The sequence below is a fragment of the Calidris pugnax genome, unplaced genomic scaffold, assembly GCF_001431845.1.
Source record: "Calidris pugnax isolate Ruff unplaced genomic scaffold, ASM143184v1 scaffold24, whole genome shotgun sequence".
NCBI classification, from domain to species: domain Eukaryota; kingdom Metazoa; phylum Chordata; class Aves; order Charadriiformes; family Scolopacidae; genus Calidris; species Calidris pugnax.
Window position 1 is genome coordinate 5,412,717 of NW_015090922.1, and position 25,144 is coordinate 5,437,860.

The window sequence follows — 25,144 nt, forward strand, 5'->3', positions numbered from 1 at the left end:
GGGGGAGGAGGAGGAGGCCGCGTCGTTGCCGGGCGACGGCGGGTGGCGTTGCCTTGGGGAGCCGCCGGGCGCCGCGCCGCTCTCCTGGCTCCGCTGCCGGGCGGGCTGAAATTACGGTAAATCAACTTATTTACCGGCTGCCGTCCCGCACGGTTTGCCGCCGGCCCTGCCCGGCCGGTCTGCCTGCCGGTGAGCCCCAGCGCAGGCGGGTGCGCTGTGAGAAATGCCCACACGGGACCAGACGGGGAGCGTGGTTTCTAATCGGCTTTGCCGAGCGCTGAAAGGAGCGGCGTGAGGGGGGCGGCGGGGGGGGAAAGGCACGAAGCGGGTCATCAACTTGAGGGGACGGTAAGAAGGTGACCCGGGGAGGGAGGGGGGGTCTGCTTAGGCCGCAGCCGGCGGGGCCCCAGGGGTAAGGGGTGCCCCTCGGGGTACCCTGACATAGCGCCCAGCAGCTCCCAGGTGTTGGCGTGAGGCTGAGAGGTAAGGGCGGGGGGGGTCCTAAATGGTGAGATTCCACCAACCAGCTTGAAAGCCTCAGGAAAGGGGTTTGGGCGCTGAAGTGGCAGGTTTTGAGAGCGTAACCTGGTGCTCGTTACCCTCAAACGTAAACCTGAGCGTCGGCCTCGCGTGACGCGACAGACCTGGGATAAACTCAGCTTGGTGGTGATCGTGTGCGGGCTCAGGGCTGGCCTAGGCCCCTTGCCCACCCTTAGAGATATGTCCTGGCTGTAGCCAGGGAAGGAGCTGGTGGAAATTCGCAAGGGGAATTCAAACCCCTAAAATCACTAGCGGGGCATCACCTCTGTTGGTGTGAAAGGGCACGTTCATCCCACGGACTGTGTCTGTTTTCTGTGGTTTGCAGATACCAGCTGTCACCCACGTGCGTTTCGCTGGCCGGAAGATGTAGATGTCCCCTGCGACTGGGTCTTTGCATGTGTGTGTTGAAGATGAAATGCTACATAAGCTCTTAAAGCGTACCACCTGAGGACATTGCTACCGACATGGACATCATTATTTATTTACGGATGCTTTAATCAGGAGGAGCTTTTTTGTAAACATGAATTGCTGGGCTCTTTCCTTGAGGTGTCGTTTCTTGTTTCATGCTATTGAAACATTAATCTTAACTTATTATGACTCCTTTGTGTTGGTCAGCTCTCAGGGACATTTCCCTAGGCTTGAAAATGTGGGAGCTTTCAAGAATGTGTCACTTGTGCCAACTAAAGCCACTTGTGGGCTGCCAGACCGAAGTACTTTTTGTCATAGCTCAGTAGCTGTTGAAAGTATTATGTCCTGCACCCAGAGGTTTTGTGTTCAGGAATGTCCATACAGGTCATCGCCTTCTTCCTACAAACTGCTTCTTTCAGAAGGCCTGGGTACTTGTATCACAGAGGACAAAAGGGACTTGCATCCGGGGTCCTTCGGCAATGCTTCCAGTTTTATTTTTCATAATCACAAGGATTGCTTTTCTACTCCCCGTTCCCTGAGGCTTGCAGCTTCATTTACGTTAACTGTATGGTTGAAACCTGAGAAGGAAGGTGTAATGTAAGTAGTATTGAAGGTGTTTACTTTCCTGGTGCTCTTAAAAAAATTGATCATTGTAGTCATGGTCATTATTAGCAAGCTAGTTAAAATTTTAAAAAGGTACAGTGAGAAACTGTGACGTTTTAAAGTCGTATTTAGGTTGGGGTCTTTGCAAATGTCAAGATGGGTAGGTACAGTTTCGCTGGCGTTGACTCAGATGATAGTCTAATTGCTTTCAGTGGGAACTATTCATACATAATGTGTGTGTCTTTTCTGAAAAATCGTAATTTGTATTTCTAATTGACATTCCTTCTAAAAGCTGCTAGAAAAACATGTTGTCAGGGGTTTGTGCTGTTGTTGCTTTCATGATGGAAAAAGAATCATCTAACATTTTAGGAATCCCCCAACACAAGTTTAGTCTGTAAGAACAAACAAGGAAAAACCTCACATCTTCCCAAATAAGTATTTCAGAGCTATAGAAGAGTGGTTCTAGTTTTTCTAGAAGATCCTGGAGCATGTTGAGTGAATGAGAGATTGTGTTGCTACTTTAAAAAAAGATTCCAGTGTGCAAACTGCTAGTGAAGTGTTCCTAGTTGTTAACGAAATAGACATGGCTAAGCATGCTGCCTCTCTTGTTTGCTTACATGTCACATTTTTAGCAAATATTGCCATTATATGTGGCCCTTCAGCTTGATTGGACCCTTGCTATAATGAAAAGCTTGCTTTTTGAAAAATGTATCACAAATCCTGTGAAAAAAAAAAGTTCCCTTTATCTTTCACAAAATGCAGATCCTCCTACTCTTTCTTACCCTGATTGAGCAGATCCTCTTTAAAGTGAAGTACACAAGAAGTATAGTATGTTCCTACAGGCTATATGTCACAAATGTTTTTGTAGTTGTACTCAAAACTTATTCTTAGAATGAAAATTATGATCTGTTCAGTTGTAGCATTCTTGATATTTTTTTTTTGTATGCTGCTGTGAAATAGCAAGTTGTCTAAGGGTGTGAAAATCATCGGAAACAACAGAAATGTCTATAATTATAATGATATATGTAAAATTATAGTCTGATTTATGCAAGGATAATTATCTTAAAAAATAATAAGGTCAATCTAGCCATAAAATTTGTGGTTATGGAAGGGAGATCTTCAGAGCAAATGTGACTTTAGTTTGATCTTAAGTTAAACCAGCTCAGGTGAAGGAATGTGTATAGGTGTCTCCAGAGTTTTGGCCTAGTGTCTTTTATAGACAGCATTTTCTATAGAATGTTTGAATCTTGAATGGCAGAGACCCCACTCTTGGGGTTGTCCTATGCTATGACTTCATGTCCACATACATGCAGGCATATTGAAGTTGCCTTCAGTAAAGCATATGCCTAACTTGAAGCAGGAATGTCCTGCTAATTTCCAAGCAAGCTGTTGCAGTGATGTGTTGAGTGAGATCCATGAAACTCTTTTGTCAATGGAATAGGCTTTTGTTTGCATGGAGCCTAAAACAATGAAACGTATGTCCTTAGTTTCAAATGATTAAGTGCTGTGCAGAAACCAGACTCTACCAGTGCCTGATTATCCATGGACTAGTGTAAAACATTAGTCTGCCATTGCTACTGTGTTAATAACTACACAATGTACATATTCCTGTTCAGTGGGTTTTATAGATCCCTTTAAAATCTAAATGCTTTCATTCAATTTTTGTAATAGAGAACTTCATTCTTCTGCCTTGCGTTATTGCTGCTACTCAACATGTAGAAATGACAATTGTAGAGCCCAGTCCTGAAAACTGAAGTTGCTGGTCGACAGGATGGTATGCCACTGACCAGACTCTTTTTTGCCCTACTATTCACAGAAAGAAGTGTTATAATTTTCCTTTCTATGTAAAAGGAATACAGAGCTCCAGTTGTAGTAGAACAGTGATTGCACCTGAATAGATACTGAGGCATCCTACAAAAGAGAAATAGTTTAGTAGCAAATGAAGATATTTGTACTTTTATTCTCTTGGTTTAGTGAGTCCTTCAGGTTGGCAGAAGGAGTTTGACTTAGCAGATGTCCGACATTTTGCCATCTCTGGTGGGGAATTGTCCCTGTTAGATGTTGTTTGTGAGACCTTTTAAACCCCATTATCAGCAGAGGGACTTCATGGAACTGGGATTTATTCTAACAAAGTTTTTGTGCTGCCACCAAAACACTAGGAGGATGAGCCAGAACCAGGTGCTCATTTTACCAGTAGAATAATTGGCAATGTAATTGGATATTTTGTTTAGTGGCAAAGTACATCTTACATGTGCCTCTTACATCAAGTACAGCAGACCCGTGGTTTTTGGACATGCCATACTAATGTGTTTCTTTGTGCTGAATGTTAAATGGTCTGGCAGCTAGAGAGCACTTGGGAAAGAAGCTGGGAGTGTTGCTATATAGTATCCCAGTGCCTCCTTGGAAAGACTGTGACGTTTCTCTGTTAGGCCTGTACCCATGTAAGACAATAGCAGGATTTTTCTGCTGTGCTGGCTGAAGTGAGGGATACCGATGCAAGGATCCCAAGTCTGAAGGCCCTTTAAAAATTGTGACATTCTGGGGGAGCAAATATATGTGGCTAGTCAAAGACACCAAGGATTTTCTTCATAAATGTCATACATATACTAAGTTTTCTTATGTGAATCTGGGAAAGAATACACTTTCATACAAAGAGAGAGGAAAGTCAGGTCGTGTTATGGATTTATTTTAAGCCCTAATGTTATTCTTAGATTTATGGTATAGATATTTGTAGGTGTGCTTTTAAGTCAGTGCATATTGGAAATCTTGAAGAAAAGCAGGAGAATAGTGAGAAAACACTGACATTTTGTACTCCAGTCTTTAAATTTACTTTCCCTTTAGGCAGTAGTGCAATAAATGAGCAAAGTTCTTGTCCCTGATTTTTTTCTTTCCCCATGTTTCCTTTCTTACTGCTGCATGTACTCATCAGTTAATATAAATGCTTTCAGTAAGCCTATGTAGCCTGTAAATAAGCCTTAGCACAACATAGGAAACTGTATATATCATAACCCTTTGGAATGGAATAGGGTAAGAATGAGTAGAAGTTTAGCATATGACTAATCTTTAAAGGCAGTTTACATCAATAAACTGGGCTAACTGGAAGTTGGATGACCAGAGGAAGTTGGTGGTGGGAGAGAAATGAGCTGGGGCCTTTTACATGCAAAAAGGTCAGGGGGGATGGCCTGATTGTGCAGTGAGCAATAGATGTATTTTTTTAACGTTATTTATCTAAAGGACTAAGATAATATCCTATTACTTTATAGCCATTTAGATGTTTTACAGTAGGAATTGGACTAAGAGGGGAAGTTGCCTTAAGAATACCATATGTCTGATTTTTGAACCCGTGCAGAAGTTCCCATTTGCAAGTGCTCCAGTTAATGTGTGGGGATCAACAGTGCAGACGTGTTAGATTCTCTAGAATATTTTTTTTCTTTGAAAGCAGACCAAGCAGATTCGTGGTGTTTGCTTTTCCTCCCTTCAGCCCCACCATAGAGAATTATACAGTCAGGAATTGGCTCTGTGGGACTGCAGGTTACCAGAAGTTGGAAACTTCATAAAGAACAGTGGTTTCTCTCTGTAATCATGGCTGGAATGGACAATCGTGCTCAGAGTCAGAAGTAATGCTTATGCCTATTTCATCTATGTTAGAACTATTTTGGAGACTTTCTTCTTTTTTTTTTTTTTTGTCCCTCCTCTCTTTTCTGCCTCTTGATTTTTCTCTTTCAGTAGTGAGTCAATTCACATTTGTTCTTTCCAGTTTTCAAAGTGATGTACATCAAAGTCACTTCCTTTCTTAAAGTCATGACACCTTTGGGGATAAAAACAATGTGGGGATGTTTGTTTTAGATAACAAAAATAAACAAAAAACTGGATTATCCAATTATTGTTTATCCAGGAACTCGGTAAATCCAGTTCCTAAATATTTTGCTACTTAGCTGAGCCTTCCCTTACGTTTATTATCTAGCAAAACTAGCATGTTTACAAGCAAACAAAATATTGAAAAGACCAGTCGACAATATATTAAGAAATGTGTTTTTAGTAAGGTTTGGAAAACAGAAGTCTGCATTTTGCAAATTGTTTTATTGACAACATTCCAGCAGGCTAAGATGGTAACAGTTAATGAATTAATTTTTCTCTTAGATTTAAAGGTGAATTGGTGAATAATGGCAGTGTGAAAGAATAGCCTTTTTGATGCTTTTCTTTTATAAATGCGTATTAGGTGAAGGTGCTTATCAGTAGATAAGGTGGGCTTGTTTTGGTGGTGTTTTTTTTTTCTGAATTGCATCTAAGTAAATCCTGGTCACATACAGATTTTATATGCTTCTCTCTTGTGACTTAGTGTGCTAATTTCGTCTGGTGTAATTGTTAAAATATTTGGCTTTTTATGGGTCAGTAAACTGGGGACTGGATTTCTCAAGACACTGAAATGGGAGAGTAGAACTTTATAATTTTGTTCTGCTGATGAATCCTTGGCATCATGGTGATTGGATTGGCAAAAATATTTCAGCAGCTGGATTTGCAGTATGGGTTGCTGTGGATGGTATTCTTTGTACCTTATGTCTGCATTGCATTTGATGTTGATGGGGGGGATCCCCCATCTTTGGGGGGGGAAAAACCTAACAAGTGGCTGGGTAGCCTGCTTGCCTTGCTCTGGTTCTCTTAGGTTAAAAAAGGCTGTGTTAAAGGGAGAGTGTAGGGGAAGCTGGTGGAAAGATGAAAGAGTTATTTCTAGAACATGTTATTTATACTGCTTTTTGTGATTATATTACATTTGCCTTGTTAGACCACAAAAAGGTAAGTGCCTGCACAGGATGCACCAGGTAGCACAGCTTTGTATGAAAAGTGCAGCAGAGACCTGTGCGGTGCTGGCCAGCCACTGGGGTTTCTGTCATGGAACCCTGAAGAGAGGAGGCAAAGAGGACTCCTCTTTCACCCTCAAGTGAACTGGGGTTGCATGCACTAAATTAAAAAAAACCAAAAAACACAAAAAAACTCAAAAAACAACAATCACAGATTAAGACAGAAAATATTTTTGTTAAAGTTCTTTTGCACTTAGTACACCCTGTGACTTTAACTGTCACTGAGCATCTTCTCAAGAGCTGTATTTTTAACGTTTATTTTAATGCATTCTGGTTAGCATCACTTTACAGGATAGCACCTTGGCAGGAATGTGTATAAGTGTGTGCCTCTGACCTTATGTTGTTTTTCTTGGTTATTTCCAAAGGTGTGTGATAGAAAAGGCTATTGATGGGCAGACTGTGTTCAAACTCACAATCTCTGAGAAAGAGACCATGTTTTATTATCGCACGGTAAATGGTTTGCAGCCACCAATAAAAGTAATGACACTGGGGAGAATTCTTGTGAAGAAATGGATTCATCTTAGTGTGCAGGTGAGTAAAATAAAAACCATTTAATATTTGTTGAAATACAACATTTGTTTGAGAATGGTATAACCGCACAAATATAAAAGGGTAAACTAAGGGATGTAAATGATAACTCTTGAGTTTCGTAGGTAAGGATCTTAATGTGGGAGCTCATTTTGAGGCAATGGCTAATTTTGCACTGGAAAAAAATGCTGTGCTTGTTCTGAACAAACAAGACTGAAAATTCTCACCCTTAGGGACACAAATATTTGGTGTGAAGAAAAGCTACTTATTTCTAATCTTATCAATAAGCCTTGGGTCTCTCAGATTAATTCCTAAAAAAGTGAATGTTATCTTCATCTATACATGCTAATGTATCTTAGAGGTATCTCCCATTGAATTTTAAAAACATCTTACAGAGCACATAGTAAACATGTATGAGTTTGTGCAGGTGCAATGAAGCTAGTAAATTATGGAGTTATTACCTCTTATTTTAAAAATATGATTCAGAATTGTTAAAACACAATGTTTGTGTTCTAAAAGTCTTCTGTTGACATCTTTTTAATAAGTGTACAAATATCCACTGAGGATAAAGCAAAATTGAGTTTGTTAAAATTTAAACTGTATGTACAAAAATCAGTAAACAAACACAGAAGAAATTAAAATTCCGTTATTTGCATGTCTTGTAATTCCCAACAGACATTTGAGTAAATTCTATTTGTAAGCCAAGTTCAACTAATAATTATAAAACACAATTATCAGGTATTGAAATGTTTTTCTTCTCCTTCCTTCATTTCCTTTATCCGTTCTATTAAATTTCATTTGGTTTACAGCACAATCAAGAATAGTTTTGCTGCTTTCTTGAAACTTGCTAAAAGGTATTGACTGTGATTTGGATTTTTAGTGCTGATCTTGTCACTTGTAAGAAGTATCGAAGGTGACGTCTTGATTTTTTTTTTTTTGCAGTTTTCTTTTTTCCAGGGTATCAGTATGGTAGTGTGAATAAGATTTTGGCTGTTGGATTAAAAGAGTGACCTTAAGGTAGAACTAATGAACTTTACACTTCAAACACCCTAAGGGTGCTATATTAGTGCTGCTGCTGTCAGCCACATTTTGTACTAGCTTCAGTAACTGCTAAAGCCTGGGATGGTGAAGTGAAGAGTGAAAGGGTTGGATTTAAATATGTGTATCTTAAATTGTATTGCAAAGAACCCTCAAGCATTCTGTAGGATTTGGCTCTTTGTTTCTTTGGGTAAAGTGTTTCAATGCATAGCAGGAGTAAAGAAGTGTAGCTTCTAGACCCTTAAAGGGACCGCAGGCTTAATACCTTTCCCAAGTCTCTGAGCTCAGGGTAGAACCTCACACTGTGATTTGTGGTATTGTAGGACTCAACCTTCCATTAAAGATGACAATGGCTGCAGCATGGTCCATTTAGCACTAGGTCTGTCTGTGAAATTTTAGGCAAAGTTTGTTGGTTGTTGTCTTTTAGCAGCTGTCCAAAGGCATTTTTTCTATTAATGGAGAAATAAATGGAAAAGGAAAACATGACAGAGACCATACAAAAATATGCAAAAGTAACATTCATTTGGAAGTGTCTGTGTCTTTAGACAATAGTAGTAGTTGATATTATATAATTTATATATCATGATGATATATACTTCATTATAGGTGTTTCCTTAAGCTGATGAAAAAGCCTTCTGAAGACAAAGCGCTATGTAGATTTATAGCCATTAATAATTTTAATTAAAGGCAGTGGGAGAGCCTGGAGTTTACACCTGGAAGTACAAACACATGATCTTACCACAAGTGAGTGTGACTTGATTTCTCTGCCTAACCAACCTTCTCCCCTCATATGATCTTACCACAAGTGAGTGTGACTTTTGATTTCTCTGCCTAACCAACCTTCTCCCCAGGCAATGCCCATGCAGTAGGTACGGGCACTGCAGCGTGGAGGAGAGACCCTTCCGTGGGCTGTAGGTGAGCCACCTGGGGTGAAGGCAGCAGATGGGGCCAAGCCCAATCAATAGTGGCCTACTACTATTTCAAGCTTTTCCAAGTAAGTCAGGCCATGTAGACTTCCATGCTGTCTTGAGATGAAACTGCCTCTAATACCTGTAAAGAATTAGAAATCTCAGTTCTGTGTCACTGTTACAGGCGTAAACTTTATTTTCTAGCAAAGACAAGCCCTAAGACTGAGCTCTGTGGCTTTTAAAGTAGGAAAGTTTGCAGTCATCCTGCAGCTGTGCTGATTTTGAAGTAGGTATGGTGTTATCGATGTAGTTGCTGTATAACCTCCTTCTACAGAAACAAAAATGTTGGATGTGAAATGTCATGTATATGGCTGTGTTGCTTAGCCATAAGCTATTCGGTTTAACTAAACTAACAGTAGATTCAGCACCTTTTCAGGTACTTCACTGAATTTGGAACGTTGTTTGGCATTCTTTTTATTGGGGATCTAGCCAGAGCTGGGCTATTTGTTCTCATGTAAAAAAAAAAAAAAAAAAAGGAAAAAATATTCAGATCTATTTAACAGCTTTCCTGATATGCTTTTTGGACTAAAAAAAAATAATGTTTGTGAATGTTCTTCATGGGGCAATGAAGTACTGTTCCTGATAAGACAGTAGAAAATGTGGAATGGATATTTTCATGCACATAACAGAACTTGTATATGTGGAAAAAATGTAACTTTTTATCTGTAAATTTAAGACAGAGGGTTGGGACATGATGCTGCTATGCTAAACAGAATTTTACATGAAGAAATTGTATTCTCTATGCATGAAGCATAGTAGGCACAAGTTATTCAGATCCTTTTTTAAAAAAAGGTATGTACTTTTACAATTTTTAGGTACTGTAATTCAGATACTGGTGATAATTGAAGATGTATGTGGTTAACAGCTCCTTTTTTTTAACTGAAAATGTTTTAACTTTATGCCAGAGGTGTGGGTTTATAACCTATTGACGGTTTGGTTTCCAAAAAATTTAAGTCGGAAGCAGTAAATGCTGCAATTAATATCCCTGGCCTTCAAGATGCATGACTTTTCTGGTAGATGAAGCATATTTGGTCTTTGTTTTCCCTGAGACTACAAAGCTTTTTAACAGTGTAGCTTTTCTCTTAGACCTAAACCACTACAGAATTTGTGTAAGAAACACTGGTGACAACAGTGGGTCAAAATAGTTACTTGTAAATTGTATTGGATATAAACTTCAGTGGATATTCTCCACGGTGAACTGCAAAGTACTGTTCAAAGCCATGCACAGTAGTGCATGTTTGACTGGTAGACAGGGAGAAAAAAAAGGTTTTGGCGTGATGCTTTGTTGCTCAGTGACTGCAGACCAAGTTACATATATGTCCAGTTTAGGGTGAGTGTGATTCAGGAAAAAAGTTTTTAACTGAATGCTAGTGCTTATTAGTATAGTTAGAAAATAAGGGTGTCTGCTGGGTCCTACCCCTCAGACAAAAAGCAATACTTGTTTGTTGACTCACAGGGAATTTCTGCATCTTGTTTGTGACAGCTCATGGGTGAAGGACAGGGGTAGGCTGCAACCAAAGAATCGGGGATTGAGGCTCAAGGTTTTGCATGCCAAGTTGGTGACACTAATAACATCTAAGAGAGACTGTGGGATTCAGTGGGATAAGTGTTCAGGACAGATTGGTGAATTTTTATGTTTGTTTATTAGCAAGTTGATTGTAGTTTACGAAGAGTGTGTTTGATGTAGCTGAGTGTGAGAGAGACTACTCTGCCAAGGAGCTAGGGTCCCAGTCTGTCTCTGAACAGAGATATACCTGATAGAACTGGTTTGGGCTAAAAGTCTCTGAAGCTGAGCAGTCAGTAGGAGCTGGGACCCTGAAAACAGGGGAGTTCTTGTGGTCAGTAGGAAAACCTGAAATATTTGTGCATAAATGCTAGGAAACAGACACCATGACAGATTAGTGTGAAGTACTGATTGCAGATGTGAAACTGACTTTAGAGAGAACAGAGATATGGATGGCAGATAAGTTTGGAATTCAGGTATAGGAACATATGCCTATTCAGGAATGGTAGAAATGAAAGCTGAGTGCTGGAATAGCACCAAATAGTAATTAAATGATAAGAGGGAAGGAAAGAACGAAGAACAGTACAGATTGAAAATAATTTCCTTGGAATAAAATAATTATAGGGGAAGAGAAGGCTAGTAAATGAATTCTACTGAGGTAATCTAGGAATTTAAATCCTTGGGTTTGGATTTAGGTGTGTAATCCATTAGAGAGAACTACTACTAAGAACTGTGTCGTTGCAGAGACTTATTCTCCAGTTTATAGCTGGGAAGTTAAAGCTCTACTAACACGAGGAGGGCCCAAACATTCCTGCATGTTCTGCAGTAAAAGTTTCTTCATTAACTAGTCACTGAATCAGAAAGTCTGGATACAAACTTTGTTAAGTGATCATGGCATTATTAGAGAGGTGAGTCTCAAAAATAATGTTGAGTACTCATAATGAAGTTCAGACAATATAGAACAGTGAGCAGCTCTGTGGTTCTGTAGGTCCACTTTTGGATTTCAAAGGGAACAGATGGGACTACTTCAGATGAACTGTGGAGCCCAGAGTTTGAATGGAAAAAAGGCTTGGAGATTATTAAAAATAAAAGTAATGGAATTAAGAGGAATCTCTGGCCTTTACAAAGAAAAAATGGAGTTGTAGTGCCCAGGCTTATCTGAATGATTAAGCACCTTTTCAGTTAGAGGTGGCAGAGTCTGCAAGCACTGGGGAATGGGACAGCAAATTCAGAGAGAACACTACACAGGAATAGAAATAGCTGTAAAGATGTCAAGCTGAAATAGGCTTTGGAATGACTGTTAAATGGTAAAAAGTTCTTAAGATTTTTTTGTGTAAGAAGGCAAGACCTGTGTACAGTGTAGGTGTGCTTGAGATTAAGGACGATTTGAGTAAGTTCCCCGAACTATATACATACTTTGCTTCTGTTTTCAGTAAGTATCGTGATAACAGTCACAGAGCAAAAGCAAGCTGGATAACAGAAATGAATGTATGAAAACATAAATGATTATAAAGGGGTAGAAACAGGAATTTGCAAGCTTATGGTGTACATGCTGATGCAATCAGATGGTCTTTGTCCAAAAATTTTGAAAGAACTGGTACATGAAATCCTTTGACAAAGAGATATTTCATGCAAATCTACCAAGTCGGAGGTGGAGCTATAATGCTTACATTTAGGAAGAAGGGTAACATGCATTGATGCTGGCCAGCAGCCAAGTACCTAGGACCCCTTCATCCCCACCAGTGGAACAGGGGAGAGAACAGCAATAGCAAAAGTGAGGAGACTCATGGGTCAGCAGTTTAACAGCTGAAGGTGGGAGAGGAATAAACAATGCAAAGGCAGTCAGTCACCACCTTCCACAAGCAGACCACTGCCCAGCCAGTCTCCAAGCAGCAGCCACCTTGGAAGTAGACTCCTGTCTCCCCAAAGTCCTCCTCGTACCCCAGTTTTTATTGCTAAGCAGGAGGTAATACAGTATGGTCTGTATGGTCCTTTGGTCAGTTTGGGTCAGCTGTCCTGGCTGTGTCCCCTCCCAACTTCTTGGCCCAACCCTGGTTTACCACTGAGGTGGGATGGTGGGGCGGAGTGGGAAAAGAAAGGCTTGCCACTATTCAAGCAGTACTCAGCAATAGCCAAAATATTAGTGTGGTATCGATGCTGTCTTAGCCACAGATTCTGAACACAGTACCATACAGGGTGCTGTGAAGAAAGTTAACTCCATCCCAGCCAGAGCCAGTGGAAGGAAAAAGCATCGTAGCAATGCAGACCTATTTGTCTTGACACAGTGGCATATGAGGATTTAGAAAGCATCTTTGAAGGAATAGATAAAGATGTGGAGCCAAATGAAAAAGGGGATAAAATGCAGTGTGGATTTACTAAAGATAGCTCATCACTGTCTAACCTCTTAGGTTTTTTTTTTGATGAGAAAACTGATTTCGAGGCAAAGTAAATGTGTCAGATTTCCCCTATCTGGAGTTCAGTTTAGCAATGATGTGACAACCCATGAGAAGGAATGTTCATGGGGAGGGTAGGCAATAGGTACTGTTTAAAGGGATTTGCTTGTAATCCCAGGGTTGGGGTACGAGGGAGGCAAAAAAGCAATTGAATTCCTTCAGAATTAGTCTTTGGACCAGCCTTGAGTTACATTTTCATTAATGAGGGTACTGATAATACTAGCTATACCATAATGTGGAGAGGCATCATCAGGAAGAGGAACAGTAAGATACAGGAACAATGGCATGACCAAAAGGACTTGGGTAACTGGCATGAAAAATATTTGGTTTTACAAAATGCTATGTAATGAACTTGAAATCTCTTACCAAATCTTTTGCTAAGTAGTTAATCATTAAAAAATTGCTGTGGTAGTTGTCACAGGTGGTGACGATGAGCTATTAGCATGATGTGGCTACAAAAAAGGCATACCTTGGGGAAACATGAGAGGCATTCCCAGTCATTGCTGCTGCTCCAGACTGTGGGGAGATTTTGTGCAAAATGTTGGGTACAATTTCTATCATTCATGTTTAAGGAATATAATTCAGAATAGAACTGCTAAGCCTATGATGACAGTGAAAGGCTCTATGCAGGTCTTACAGAAGATGATTTGGAGAGCCTTCTTTTAGGAGTGAACTGTAACGAAGAGTAGGAAGTCATGCAGTTTTCTTCTCTAAATCTGTTGGACTGTAAACGCCAGGCAGAAAAAGAGACTATTTAAATTGGAAACTGAGTCTGGTCAATTGCAGCAGAGTGTTTCTGAAAAAGCATTCTGATCAGAATTGTGGGGATAAGAAAAATGTTTGGGGTTTTTGTTTGTTTGTTTTAATTCAAATTCGGTGACTTTCATAAAAAGGGTAATATGGTGTAGTGCATCCAACAGAAAAAGATGGGAATTCATAGCAATCGATTGTTATGTAGGTGGACTGTGGGATATTTTTTTTCCCCCTTTTCCTGCCATATTACTGCTAACAACCACTGCCAGCAGGATGTTGGACATGAGTCATTAATAGTCTTGGAATGGGCTGTTGAAAAAGCTACCTGAAACTAGATGGTATCAGTCTAAGAGTAACTTCATACTTTTTAGTAGTTTATGCAGCCTTAATACGGGGTATATTGCTGACAGAGCTATTGGCTATCTATTTCTTTGTGCTTTATACCCAGTAAGCATTTGAGAAAAGTCATCCTTGAAAAGTTCTGCTGAAGTAAGTTGCAGTGGATCTGCAACAAAAGTGAATTTAGACCATTTTTTTTCTGCTCTCCAATTAACGGCTTATTTTTCTCTAGTGATGTCTGCCTTTACCTTCTACTGCTTATGATTTGTAAATGAACTTATCATTTTGTTTTGCAATTTCAAACAGATTGGTTTGCTGGGGTTTTTTTTGTTTAAGGCCATAAATTGTGGATCCTGTTTCCTTGAAGTTACTGTCACTGTTTTAGTTGATTTCAGTTGGTGAGGATTAAGTCCTTCAGGCTTCTAAAACTTTTAGAGTCTGTGTGTTTGATCTTGATTTAATGATCAATCTTGATTCACTGTAGCTTTTTATGTATATATTAGCAAAGTATCTTATTGAAGGTATGTAGTGGAGCAAAGGATATATAGCCTTAACTTAAAAGAATCTGATATGTACTGAAGTGAAACCTCAGGAAAAGTGGTGTCTTTAAAAAAATAACTTTCAAAGAAATAAAAAAATTGAAATCATAGCAATGCATAATTAAGGCCAGTTGTGTACTTCATTATCTCTGCATGGTGATACCAATAGCAGATTTGTGCCACTTAGAAACAGCTCCATTTTGTATTTTCTTTTTCAGATTTGCTGTTAAGGGTCTCTCCGTTTGATATTTCAGAATTTATTTAAGCAATTAAGAGTGGAACTTAAACAGGAATTTTCAGATACAGCCAAGGCTACTGAAAGAGGAGATTCTTTGAGAACATGTCAGATTGATGTATTTGTTTCATACTTAGTGTCTGCAATTATAAAAATAATCTTTTTACTAGCCTTTATTTTGCCTGATCATATCTGTGTAACTCTGCCATGTTTTGGCAGACTACAGCACATTAAAAGCTTTAGAAAGTAAGTTTAAAATCTAAATGCAGAGAGGTAACCATGACTGAATTACTCTCCTGGGAGGAAAATGCTCTTAGAGTGCCTATTGAAATCAGCATTATCATTTCAATACATGTCAAATATGAGTCATTTCCTAGTTTAGGCAAAATTTCTTTATAAATCTTTAAATCTTCCAGTTCTTTCAAGAAAAGGTTAAAGTACTTATGATTTAATGAGACCGCTTTACATCATAACTGTTTGACTATCAAGAGAAAACTTGTCCTTTCCAATTTGTGAAATCCTTTTATTTTCTGCACAAGTTTTTGAATACTTCAAAATTTGTATTAAAAAGCAAAGAACCTGAGACTGAAAAGCAGGGAGGAAAACATTTACACTCTACTCTCTGTGTATGTACTACTAAATACAAGGTATTGTAAACTCTGTATTCCCTAAGTTTTGTAAGGACATGAGAAAGCAAAGAAGCATTTTAATTTAACAAATCACTTTGATCTCCTATTTCATCATTTGCTATCTATTAGGAGTACTTTGTCAGCCCTAAGAAGGGAGAGGAACTTCTTGTCTATTAATTGCAATTGTGTGTTGAAAATATTGAGAAGCATGCAGTCTTGCAGTCTCCCCGTATGGTTGCTGCTATGCTCCCAACAGACAGCAGAAATGAAATGTGTATCTCTGTATAATCTACTTGATTGTCTTTTTATATAACTGTTTGTAGAAACAATGAGCATAGCTGTCTAGGCAACTGACTCACCATTTAATCTGCTGCAGTTGCAGGCCATTCGGATACTGCTGCTGAACTTGCAGCCTTGGGGCTGCAAGTTATTTTGTTATTAGTAAGTTGCTGTGCTGCATCCAGAAGTCCTGCTGCGGTGCTTGCCTCATCTTCTGGTCCATGAGTACTAGGATGTCAACTGTGTGTTGATTTGAAAGCTCTTTGTTATTATAATTTCAGCTCCTTGGGAAACTGGGACATTTCCTAGATGCCTCTATCTTCTCTTCACTTGTACTGTCTCTTAAAGTATTTCCTTTCTTGCCTGAATATGAGTTCAGGTAAGATCTTGCATACTTGCAGGTTTAGATTTAAAGTCTAATAGCTGCCTAGGAACACAAGGCAAGGAACGTCGTCTGGGCCAAGATCAGAGAATGCCAGAAATGCAGGTGTTGTTAATACTATCTTGACTACACTTATAGAAACTGCAAATGTTTTTTCAATTGCAAACACCGCTGAAGTCTGCCCACTCTGTATTATATACGGTAGGAATGGAATTAAGCCTTTGTATGACCAATGCTAGGAGGAAGTAGTATTGAATGGTTTGCAGAAGCTATGTCTGATTTGTCTGGAGATTTTTAGATGAGCTATGAAATCCATCCGGTTTCAATTTGTTTTACAAGCAATTTGTTTCTTTATACAAAAATATGTGGCAGCCAATTAAATTGTATTTTTAATGCTGGAAGCACTATGTTAAGAATTATTTAGCTTTTTTCCCCCCCCCTAGTTTCAAATCTTTAAACGTCCTACAATTCTTAAGGCTATATTTTTGCTGTCTGGTACATTTTTTTCTTTTTAATTTAATTTTTATGTTTTAGATGAAAATGAGTAAAGTAGAGATGAATAATGATCTGTGGTACTTTAAAATTGTGGGGTTGAGGTGTGGGTTTTTTTTTAATTAGAAAATAACTTTCAGGCTTCTTCCTAAGCATACCATAATTTTTCCATAATTTTTTAGGATAATTAATAGCTGTGAATCAAACTTCTAGTGGCCAATGTAATACATCTTTCTGTCATGTATAGTTACAGTACATAAAATATAATATGTAAACATTTTTTTTTTTTGGAAAAAAATGTTATTTAATATTGTGGTGGCATATAAATTTAAAAGGTATGTCATATCATACAGAAGTAGCTTGCTCACTTCTTAGGGGAAAACGTTTTGAAAGGTTTGAATGAAAAAAATACGTTCTTCAAGTGTTCAAATTCATTGTTAAGAGTAATGGTAAAAATTGCGTAGCTGGATTTAGAAGAACTGAAAGAGGTGTGTGCTGTTTAACATCATCCTGTGAATTAAACTGTTGTCATTGGAATCAACCATTTTCAGATTGCTAAAATCTGGGAGAAACATAAGTGGAAAAAAAAGAAATATTGTTTTATCTAGATAGCCGTTGATTCTGAACTAATCTCTTAAATACATGTTTGTGTACACTACTTATAAGTGGGCTCCCAGATACGTATTGCTTGGTGTAACTTCAGGTACATTTCTGCATTTCTATGACTGCTCTTCTATTGGTACATTTTTGTGCCCTTGAGTTGTGTAGGGAGCAAACTTTGAAAGATGGGAAGTAGTTGTGTCTACTTGATATGGCGGTTGGTGTAAAACACAAAGATGACACACAGGGCACATCAGTATTATCAGTTTTGTATATGGGAAGAGTTCTTTTTGATACATGTTTGCCTTTTGTCTGTTTGGAGTCTTGTGTTACTGAAGAGCACTGCTGATATGCTTGAATTTGATTCCTTTCTGGGGAGACCAAGCTTGAAGTTGTACACTGGAGTGTCACCATTTAAAGCATACCATGTGTAATGCGGGCAGAAGGTCCTTCAGCAGGTGGTTCTTGGCATGCACAGTGTGTAAGCAGAAAACTGGCAACTGGTTTCAACTTCTTTGCTATGGTGTGCCAGTTGTACAGTAGATGTTTTCACAAGATACTTAAAACTTTTTTGATGAGAGTCTAAAAACATCATGAGTACAGTTAAATAGCGTGGCTTCTGCTTTTCCTGGTTATTTAAAAAACAAGTATTTAGTACATTTGGTTCAGGTTTCTATAGCTAAAAGACAGAGACTTAAGTCACAAGTCTGATCAAGAAATGGAAGATGGAACTTTCAGATTGTTTTCTATGAAACCTCCTTTGTTTATGTGTGAACTCTCTCACATACATCTTGCGTTATCACCTGTGCATGTGGCAAATGGAAGGTGACATAAATTACATGTTTAGATCCCATAGAATGCAAAATCCTTATGTACTGGTGGCAGGCCACAGGAGAAATCTTCTGTTAAGTCTTGATGTATCATTTTCTCTGGAAGTAAAGGCTATTTCTTGGCACTGAACAACTTATCAGCTTGGCTGGAAAGTAGTGAGTTCTGAGATGGAAGAGGGAGAAGAACTCCTCCTGTCCATGTATCTTGTTACAACACCTCAGCTCAATAACACCATAATTTTTTGCATTGTTTAAGAACTGCTGTGTTGGCTTTACAGTCTGAATTTCACTGAATTTCACTGAATTTCTAGAGTTGGAAGGGACCATAGAGATCATCTAGTCCAACTCCCCTGCTGAAGCAGGATTGCCTAGAGCTAGAGCATGTTACTCAGGACTACATCCAGGCGGGTTTTGAAAATCTCCAAAGAAGGGGACTCCACAACCTCCCTGGGCAGCCTGTTCCAGGGTTCCGTCACCCTCACCGTGAAGAAGTTTCTCCTCATATTTGAGTGGAACCTCTTATGTTCCAACTTGTGCCCGTTTTCTCTGGAAGTAAAGGCTATTTCTTGGCACTGAACAACTTATCAGCTTGGCTGGAAAGTAGTGAGTTCTGAGATGGAAGAGGGAGAAGAACTCCTCCTGTCCATGTATCTTGTTACAACACCTCAGCTCAATAACACCATAATTTTTTGCATTGTTTAAGAACTGCTGTGTTGGCTTTACAGTCTGTCTAGATACTCTGAGTATGAAAGAAGAGTAGGTGCACAGAAACAGCTTTTTTAGATGCATCACTGACCTGCTTTCTGACAAGCAGTGTTTTTGAAGCTTCTTAAGCTAGACTGTATCAAATAGCCACTGACTGACCTATTTTTAGTTTAACAGTCTAGTTCTTTTTTATAATCTATGTTTTGGTATTGCTAGTATCTTGTGGCAATGAGTTCGTTCTTAATTTTAAATCTGCTGTCAGCTAATTTATTTTGCCAATTTCTTTTGTCAGTTGCTTTCTATTTATCATTCTTATGGTATTAGATATTTTGGTTATAGAACTTGGTCACATGTTATAATTGTTTTTAAACTGGATCTCTCTTTATATTGAAGCCATTCTGCAGTTTGATCATCCTCACTGATCTTTTGTGAAACTTCTGGGGTTATACTATTATGATTTTGGGGATATAAGGACAGAACTCCACTTGTTATTCCAGATACGTTCCACTATAAATTTCTAAACAATGAAGTTCTGTGGTTTTGTTCTTCTTTTCTTTCCCAATAAGGACTGTATTTCCTCTTTGCCATTGAGCATTTTACTTATTAGTGGATGACTGTCTACAGTAACTCCAAGACCACTTCTTTTGAGCAGTGACACTTCAGAATTTAATGTTATGTTTACATAGGTAAGGGTTTTTTTTTCTCTCGTATCTATTACCAATGTATTGTGGTTAATACATTTAGTCTGCTATTTTACTGCCTCTTCCTTAAGAATTTTGAGATCATTTTTGTAACTTTGAAGTAAGCTTTGACTTTTACTGTCTGGAAGTATTAACTAGATCCTTTTTCACCTCACTAACCACTGTTTTCAAGCCTATACAAAATGTTAAATAGCAGAGGTTGTTGGAGTTACCTACTGATAAACCTCTGTCTTTGTTAAATGTGGCCATTTAATCTCTATGGAGTTTGGAACCTTTCTGGAAAGCCAGTACATTGTGTTGGTCAGTTCTTCCTTGTCCATGTGCACCTTAACTGCTTCAAAGAATTTAAAGTTGGATCTTGATTTCCTTCCACAAAAAACACCTTGTCTTTTCCAGTGTACAGTATTTATCCATGTGCTTTTCCAACCAATTCATCGTGTTCATAGGCTTGATTTGATAGATTATCAGAACAAGTGCCTCAAGACCTAGTCACGCATCATACCTATAATTTTAGTTTCTGCATTGTTCTTTGGTCTGTGCAGGACTAATTGAAAATCGTATTTTCTGTTTCTGCTGATTTTCTGATCTCTTATTGAATCTGAAGATGCTGCTTTTTCTTTTTTACTTAAAAAAAAAAAAAAAAGAAAAAAAAAGAGGGGGGGCTGGAATACTAGCTCATTTACCTTATCAAAATATGAACTTTCTTTAAGGTATAGCAACACTTTTTCAGTGGTATGATCTCTGTAATTCCTGACATTCAAGTAAAAAACATCTTAGGCTTTTGATTTCATTTTGTCACAGTCTACATGCATGCTTAGTTAGGACAAACTTGATTGGTGTCTTTCCTAATTTGATATGCTTTGGAGTCCCCAACATAAGAAGGACCTGTTGGAACGGGCCCAGAGGAGAGCCACAAAGATGATCAGAGGGCCAGAGCACCTCTGCCATAAAGATAGGCTGAGAGAGTTGGGGTTGTTGAGCCTGCAGAAAGAGAAGGCTCCAGGGAGACCTTGTAGCAGCCTTCCAGTATCTAAAAGGGGCATATGGGCGAGATGGGGAGGAACTCTTTATCAGAGAGTGTAGTGATAAGACGAGGAGTAACGGTTTTAAACTGAAAGAGGGGAGATTTATATTATGTATCAGGAAGAAATTCTTTACTGTGAGGCTGGTGAGGCACTGGAACAGGTTGCTCAGTGAAGTTGTGGATGTCCCATTCCTGGAGGTGTTCAAGGCCAGGCTGTATGGGGCTTTGAGCAACCTGGTCTGGTGGGAGGTGTCCCTGCCCGTGGCAGGGGGATTGGAACTAGATGATCCTCTAGGTCCCTTCCAACCCAAACCATTCTATGAAACAAGTAAACTGGCCCTACTTGGGTGCAGAAGAAGCTTACCCTTCTTTGCTTCTGTCTGTTCCAGAAAAGTGTCTCAATTCTGACTTGACATAAATCTTTTTTCCACATACTGTTTGTTCAGTTGTGTGCAGAATGGTGCAACCTTGCTTGTCTGACCCTTTGTGATACTGGCAATATTTCAAAGAATTGCACTGGCTTTGATCTTCTGCCTCCTGAATTAAAGCCAAACTATTTTCCTCTTGAACCTCTCCTGTCTCCAGTAGTATTTAGGTGTACCATTGCTGTAGACTATGATTGTATCTTGTGAGGTTCATTGCTGTTGCACCTGTGGGTGAATCTGCATGTGGTATTCAGTGGCAGCATAGATTAAACTATTAATATTGCTCCTAATCTGACACCTCAGAACTGCAAACCTCTGTTTCTTTGTGCTGTAATTCCGGCTCTGAAGGTTTTTCCTCAGTACTCAAATATGTGCCTTTCTAGCTTCATGACCGTGTCCCATGGGACTTCCGTTGGTTTTGGGGTCAGGACTGGTGAACAGGAAGTCTCTCAACTTCTCTAGGTGGCCTGCTTGAGTCCTGATAGTAGATATTCTGTCTTTTAAAGTTACTACTTGTGCCTCATGCATGTACCTCTTGTCTGTAGGCAGGTAATCATGCATGTAACAGGTTGGTAAACTGGATTGCCACTTTTCTACTGGACTTCCTAGTTCATTTTATTATATTTGATGGGCTTTTACCCTTCTCCTTAAATTTTGTTATTGGCTTCCTCATCTTTGCTGTTGGTCAGTAATCTCCCTGGCCTTTTTGCACCATAACTCTAGGTCTGTATCCTGAAGTGCGCAGGAAACCACCAGAAACTTTCTAAGCAGCCTCCCCTGGTCCTCTCCTGGCCCATCTTCAACAAAATGTGTTTGAGGGGACTGCAGCATAAACTTTTTCCCATAGCTTTTTCCAAAAATAAACTACCAAACAATACCAACACTAAGCTACAAAAACACAGTCCCTCCTAAGTCAGGTTTGGTCTATGTTCAGTTAACAGCACACTTTGTATCTACTGCAAAGCTTTGCTGGTAAGATGCTTAGTAACTCTGGAGAAAAGCAGTTGTTATTAAAAAATGAAAATTGAAGCTTACAGTGAATTGCCATCAAAAAGAGTGTAGGAGAGTTACAGTACAAAGGAGTAGTTGAATGACCATTTCTAAAGGACTTTGTGATGGAAGGAAGAAAGCAGGGCACAGAGGAGGAGGGAAGGGCCTGAAGTAAGGTTGTTGGGAGGAATATGAAAGGAATCAAAGGCAGAATTTTGTGAATCCTTGACCATGGAGAGAATCTAAGCCTTGAAAGAAAAGATGAGACTTTATTTGCAAAAATCCCTTAACTGGATACATGGAACTTTTGTGGTGAGGCATTCAGAGGGCAAGAATAATTGCTTTCTTCTTATGTAAATCATCGCAAAAAGAAACAGAGGGATGGATTTTCAGCCTTCTAGTCCCAGCAGAGCTGTTCAGCTCTTGTAAAACCAATGTATTCTTGCATTAAATTTGGGAATGACTTACAAGTCCCAGTACTGAGCAGTGCAAAGTGGTGCAAAATTCTTCACATATAACTAATTCAAAAGAGTAGAATTTAATCTACAGCTGATAGTATAGTACAGGGTTAATAATTGTACATTAGTAACTGCTCTCTGCATTTGTGTTGGGTATTTGCCTGTTCTTTGACTACTGAAGAACAGACTTTATTCAGAAGGGATGTTTTGTTTGACATCTACATCTCATCCCTAATTTACATGATTACAAGTAGTTCAGGAAAATTCAGAATCAGTGGTTGTGCTGTATTTTAAATGGAGGGGGCAGAGGGAAAATGTGCATTGTTATGACATTATCTAAAATGTACTTTGAGGCCTTTTGTTTCAATTAATTTTGGAAGTCTATTTTATGTAACTGTTTTAGCTGCTAAAAAGCAGCTTGTTGAATCCTTAATACTTGGCTCCTTTCATGTTACTATAGTGATCATCAGATCTTGGATCTGATTTGTTCTGTGATTTGGGGAAAACAGTCATGCAGCAAGAAAGCAATTGTTCTTCATGTATTTTCAGATCTGATGACTAGGATCCTCTTGTTCTGTTTTATTGTTTGGAACTCATTTGCAGTACAAGAGTCCCTTGTTAAACCTTTCCATGTAAAAAGAACAGAGATTGAGCAATGGTTAAAATAGTAGTTAGAGCAAAGCTTATTTGTTAATTACTTTAATTTTTAACAGAATCTGTATTTACAGTCTTGAACTCTTGGGTTCTCTCTGCCACTCCCCTGCCCAGATAAGTTTATTTTGTCCTGAGGCATCAGTAATAGATTGATAGAGCTCGACTGACACAGGCAATAAAGAATACAGAAAGAAAGAATACAGTGCTGGTTGGGGTAGAAAGTGGCGGAGCTGTAGTTAACCATTTTAATATTGCTTCATACTACTGAAATACGGGTGAAGCACTTGCCAACAAAAGATTAAATTAAAATTGCCAGTCCATAATTGGAATGCATACTCTGTGGTTGAAGGATTACTAATCTGTGATTCAACTGTTTATTTTAAAACAATGTTTCCTTATCTAAATACTAATTCTTTAAAAATACAGACCATTTCAGAAGCTATTTATTTTCACATTGATCTGACTTTTTCAGACATGTTTATCAGATAATTGACAGTGTGGGTTATATCACTCAGTTTTTAACACAGTACTAAAATTACCTTTGTCCAAAAAATTAATCACATGTTTCTTATTTTGGATCCTTCTGCATGCTGTTACTTGCATTTTTGCATCTTGAAGGCTTTGTTCATGAAATAGCTATTAGATTGTCTTAAGCCTGTAAACCACTTTATGCATCAGTCTGCAATTCCAGTTGCTTTCTGATTTCATTGTTCGGAGTCAAATTTGTATTAATAGATGCCTTGTTCTTGAACAGAAAGTTAATTGTTTAAGGAGCACTCCAGGGTTCCATGTTTTTCTTCCCCTTTCCCTTTGCCCACTATTTTTTTTTTTTTTTTTTTTTAAATTTATGTTGTTCTTCAGGGAATTCAAGCTGAACTAGTGGATCTATGCACAAAAAGAATGACTTAGATTGAAGGAAAACCATTTCCCGTTGAGGAGGGATTAACATTGTAGGAGATAGTGAAAAAGAAAAGTAAAGGAGGGCAAAAAGAAAAGCTAAATATCTTTTATACAAATGCTAGGAGCATATGTAATAAGACTGCTGAATTGGAGTGACATGTTTTCAAGGATAAGAAAGATATTAGTGGAATAAGAGAGACAACCAGGAAAATGAAGGGGGATTTAAAATGCCAAGATACACAGTTTTAGTGAAGGGAGAGCTAATATAAAGCTGGAAGAGATGTAACAATATTGCTGAGGGATGATACTCAATCTGCAGTAGGAGACACCCCTGCTTCCCATATCCCCTCCCCCTCCCTGTTTTTTTTTCTCCCTTTTTTTTTTTTTTTTTTAAACTAAGTTCAGTGGTTTTCATACAAGATAAGGGCACTTTAATGTAGTTGTGATTCTTGGCTGTTGCACCATAGACTTGCAGTTGGTTCGAAAAAAAGCACAAGCAATAAAAATATTCCAGACATTAAATGGGTCCTTAAGAAAACCAGAACTTTGATTTGAAGAATGCTGGAGTATTGAGGAGACGACAGTAAGAAGAGAGATTGTTAGAGATCAGTTAGGATATTGACTAAAAACTACAAATGTGAGCATGTTTCCACTGTTGCTGTAAGAGTGTCGCCTTTGTACTGTTATTGAAACAGTATAGAATATTATCACTGTTATCATGGAAAGATTGCAAATATAAATCTGTATATGGAGATAAGAAACAAAATCAAATGATCATAAAACCACAAAATTTGAAATGGTTGTGGGGTGGGGGGTATGTGCTAGACAGAGGAAGCAGCCCTAAAGTTATTGATTTTAGCAAAGCTAACTTTGAAGGAAAGCAAAATGCTCCTGGGATTTTTGCCTGCAATCCTGTGATGAATGGGAAATCCACTCCACACAAGTAGAGAGTACATAGTGTATAAAACACGTATAGAAGCTGCAATTAAAATTCATCCCAGTTAAGTCAAGAAAAGGAAAGGCCGATATGGGCCTGAGGCAAAAGAAGGAAAGGCAAAGAGACAACTTGCCCCTCCCGACCTTATGCTTTTTCCTTCCCCTTCGCTGTTCTTTACCATTTCTTCTACTGTCCCTTTATCCTCTCCAGCCCTTCTGTTTTAAGACAGTTCTGTCACTGCGGTCCCCTGATGAGGTTTCTTCCTCAAGACTCTGTGTTTTGTATGCTGGATTTCTCAGAACGTGGGCATAACTGTTCAGAGTGCTCATGAAATGGGCATCAGTCTTTCTTCCTCCTCCCCCCCCCCCCCA

At 38.8% G+C, this 25,144-nt stretch overlaps 1 protein-coding gene across 1 annotated transcript in view; it reads left to right on the forward strand.

Moving 5' to 3' along the window:
- Positions 1-1,060: 1,060 nt before the first annotated feature.
- USH2A (Usher syndrome 2A (autosomal recessive, mild)) overlaps positions 1,061-25,144 on the forward strand; it is a 393,292-nt gene continuing 369,208 nt past the window's right edge. Inside the window, exons 1-2 of the mRNA XM_014950535.1 lie at positions 1,061-1,545; positions 6,776-6,941. Of these exons, the coding sequence (XP_014806021.1) occupies positions 1,061-1,545; positions 6,776-6,941 (651 nt within the window). The remainder of the gene's footprint in view (positions 1,546-6,775; positions 6,942-25,144) is intronic.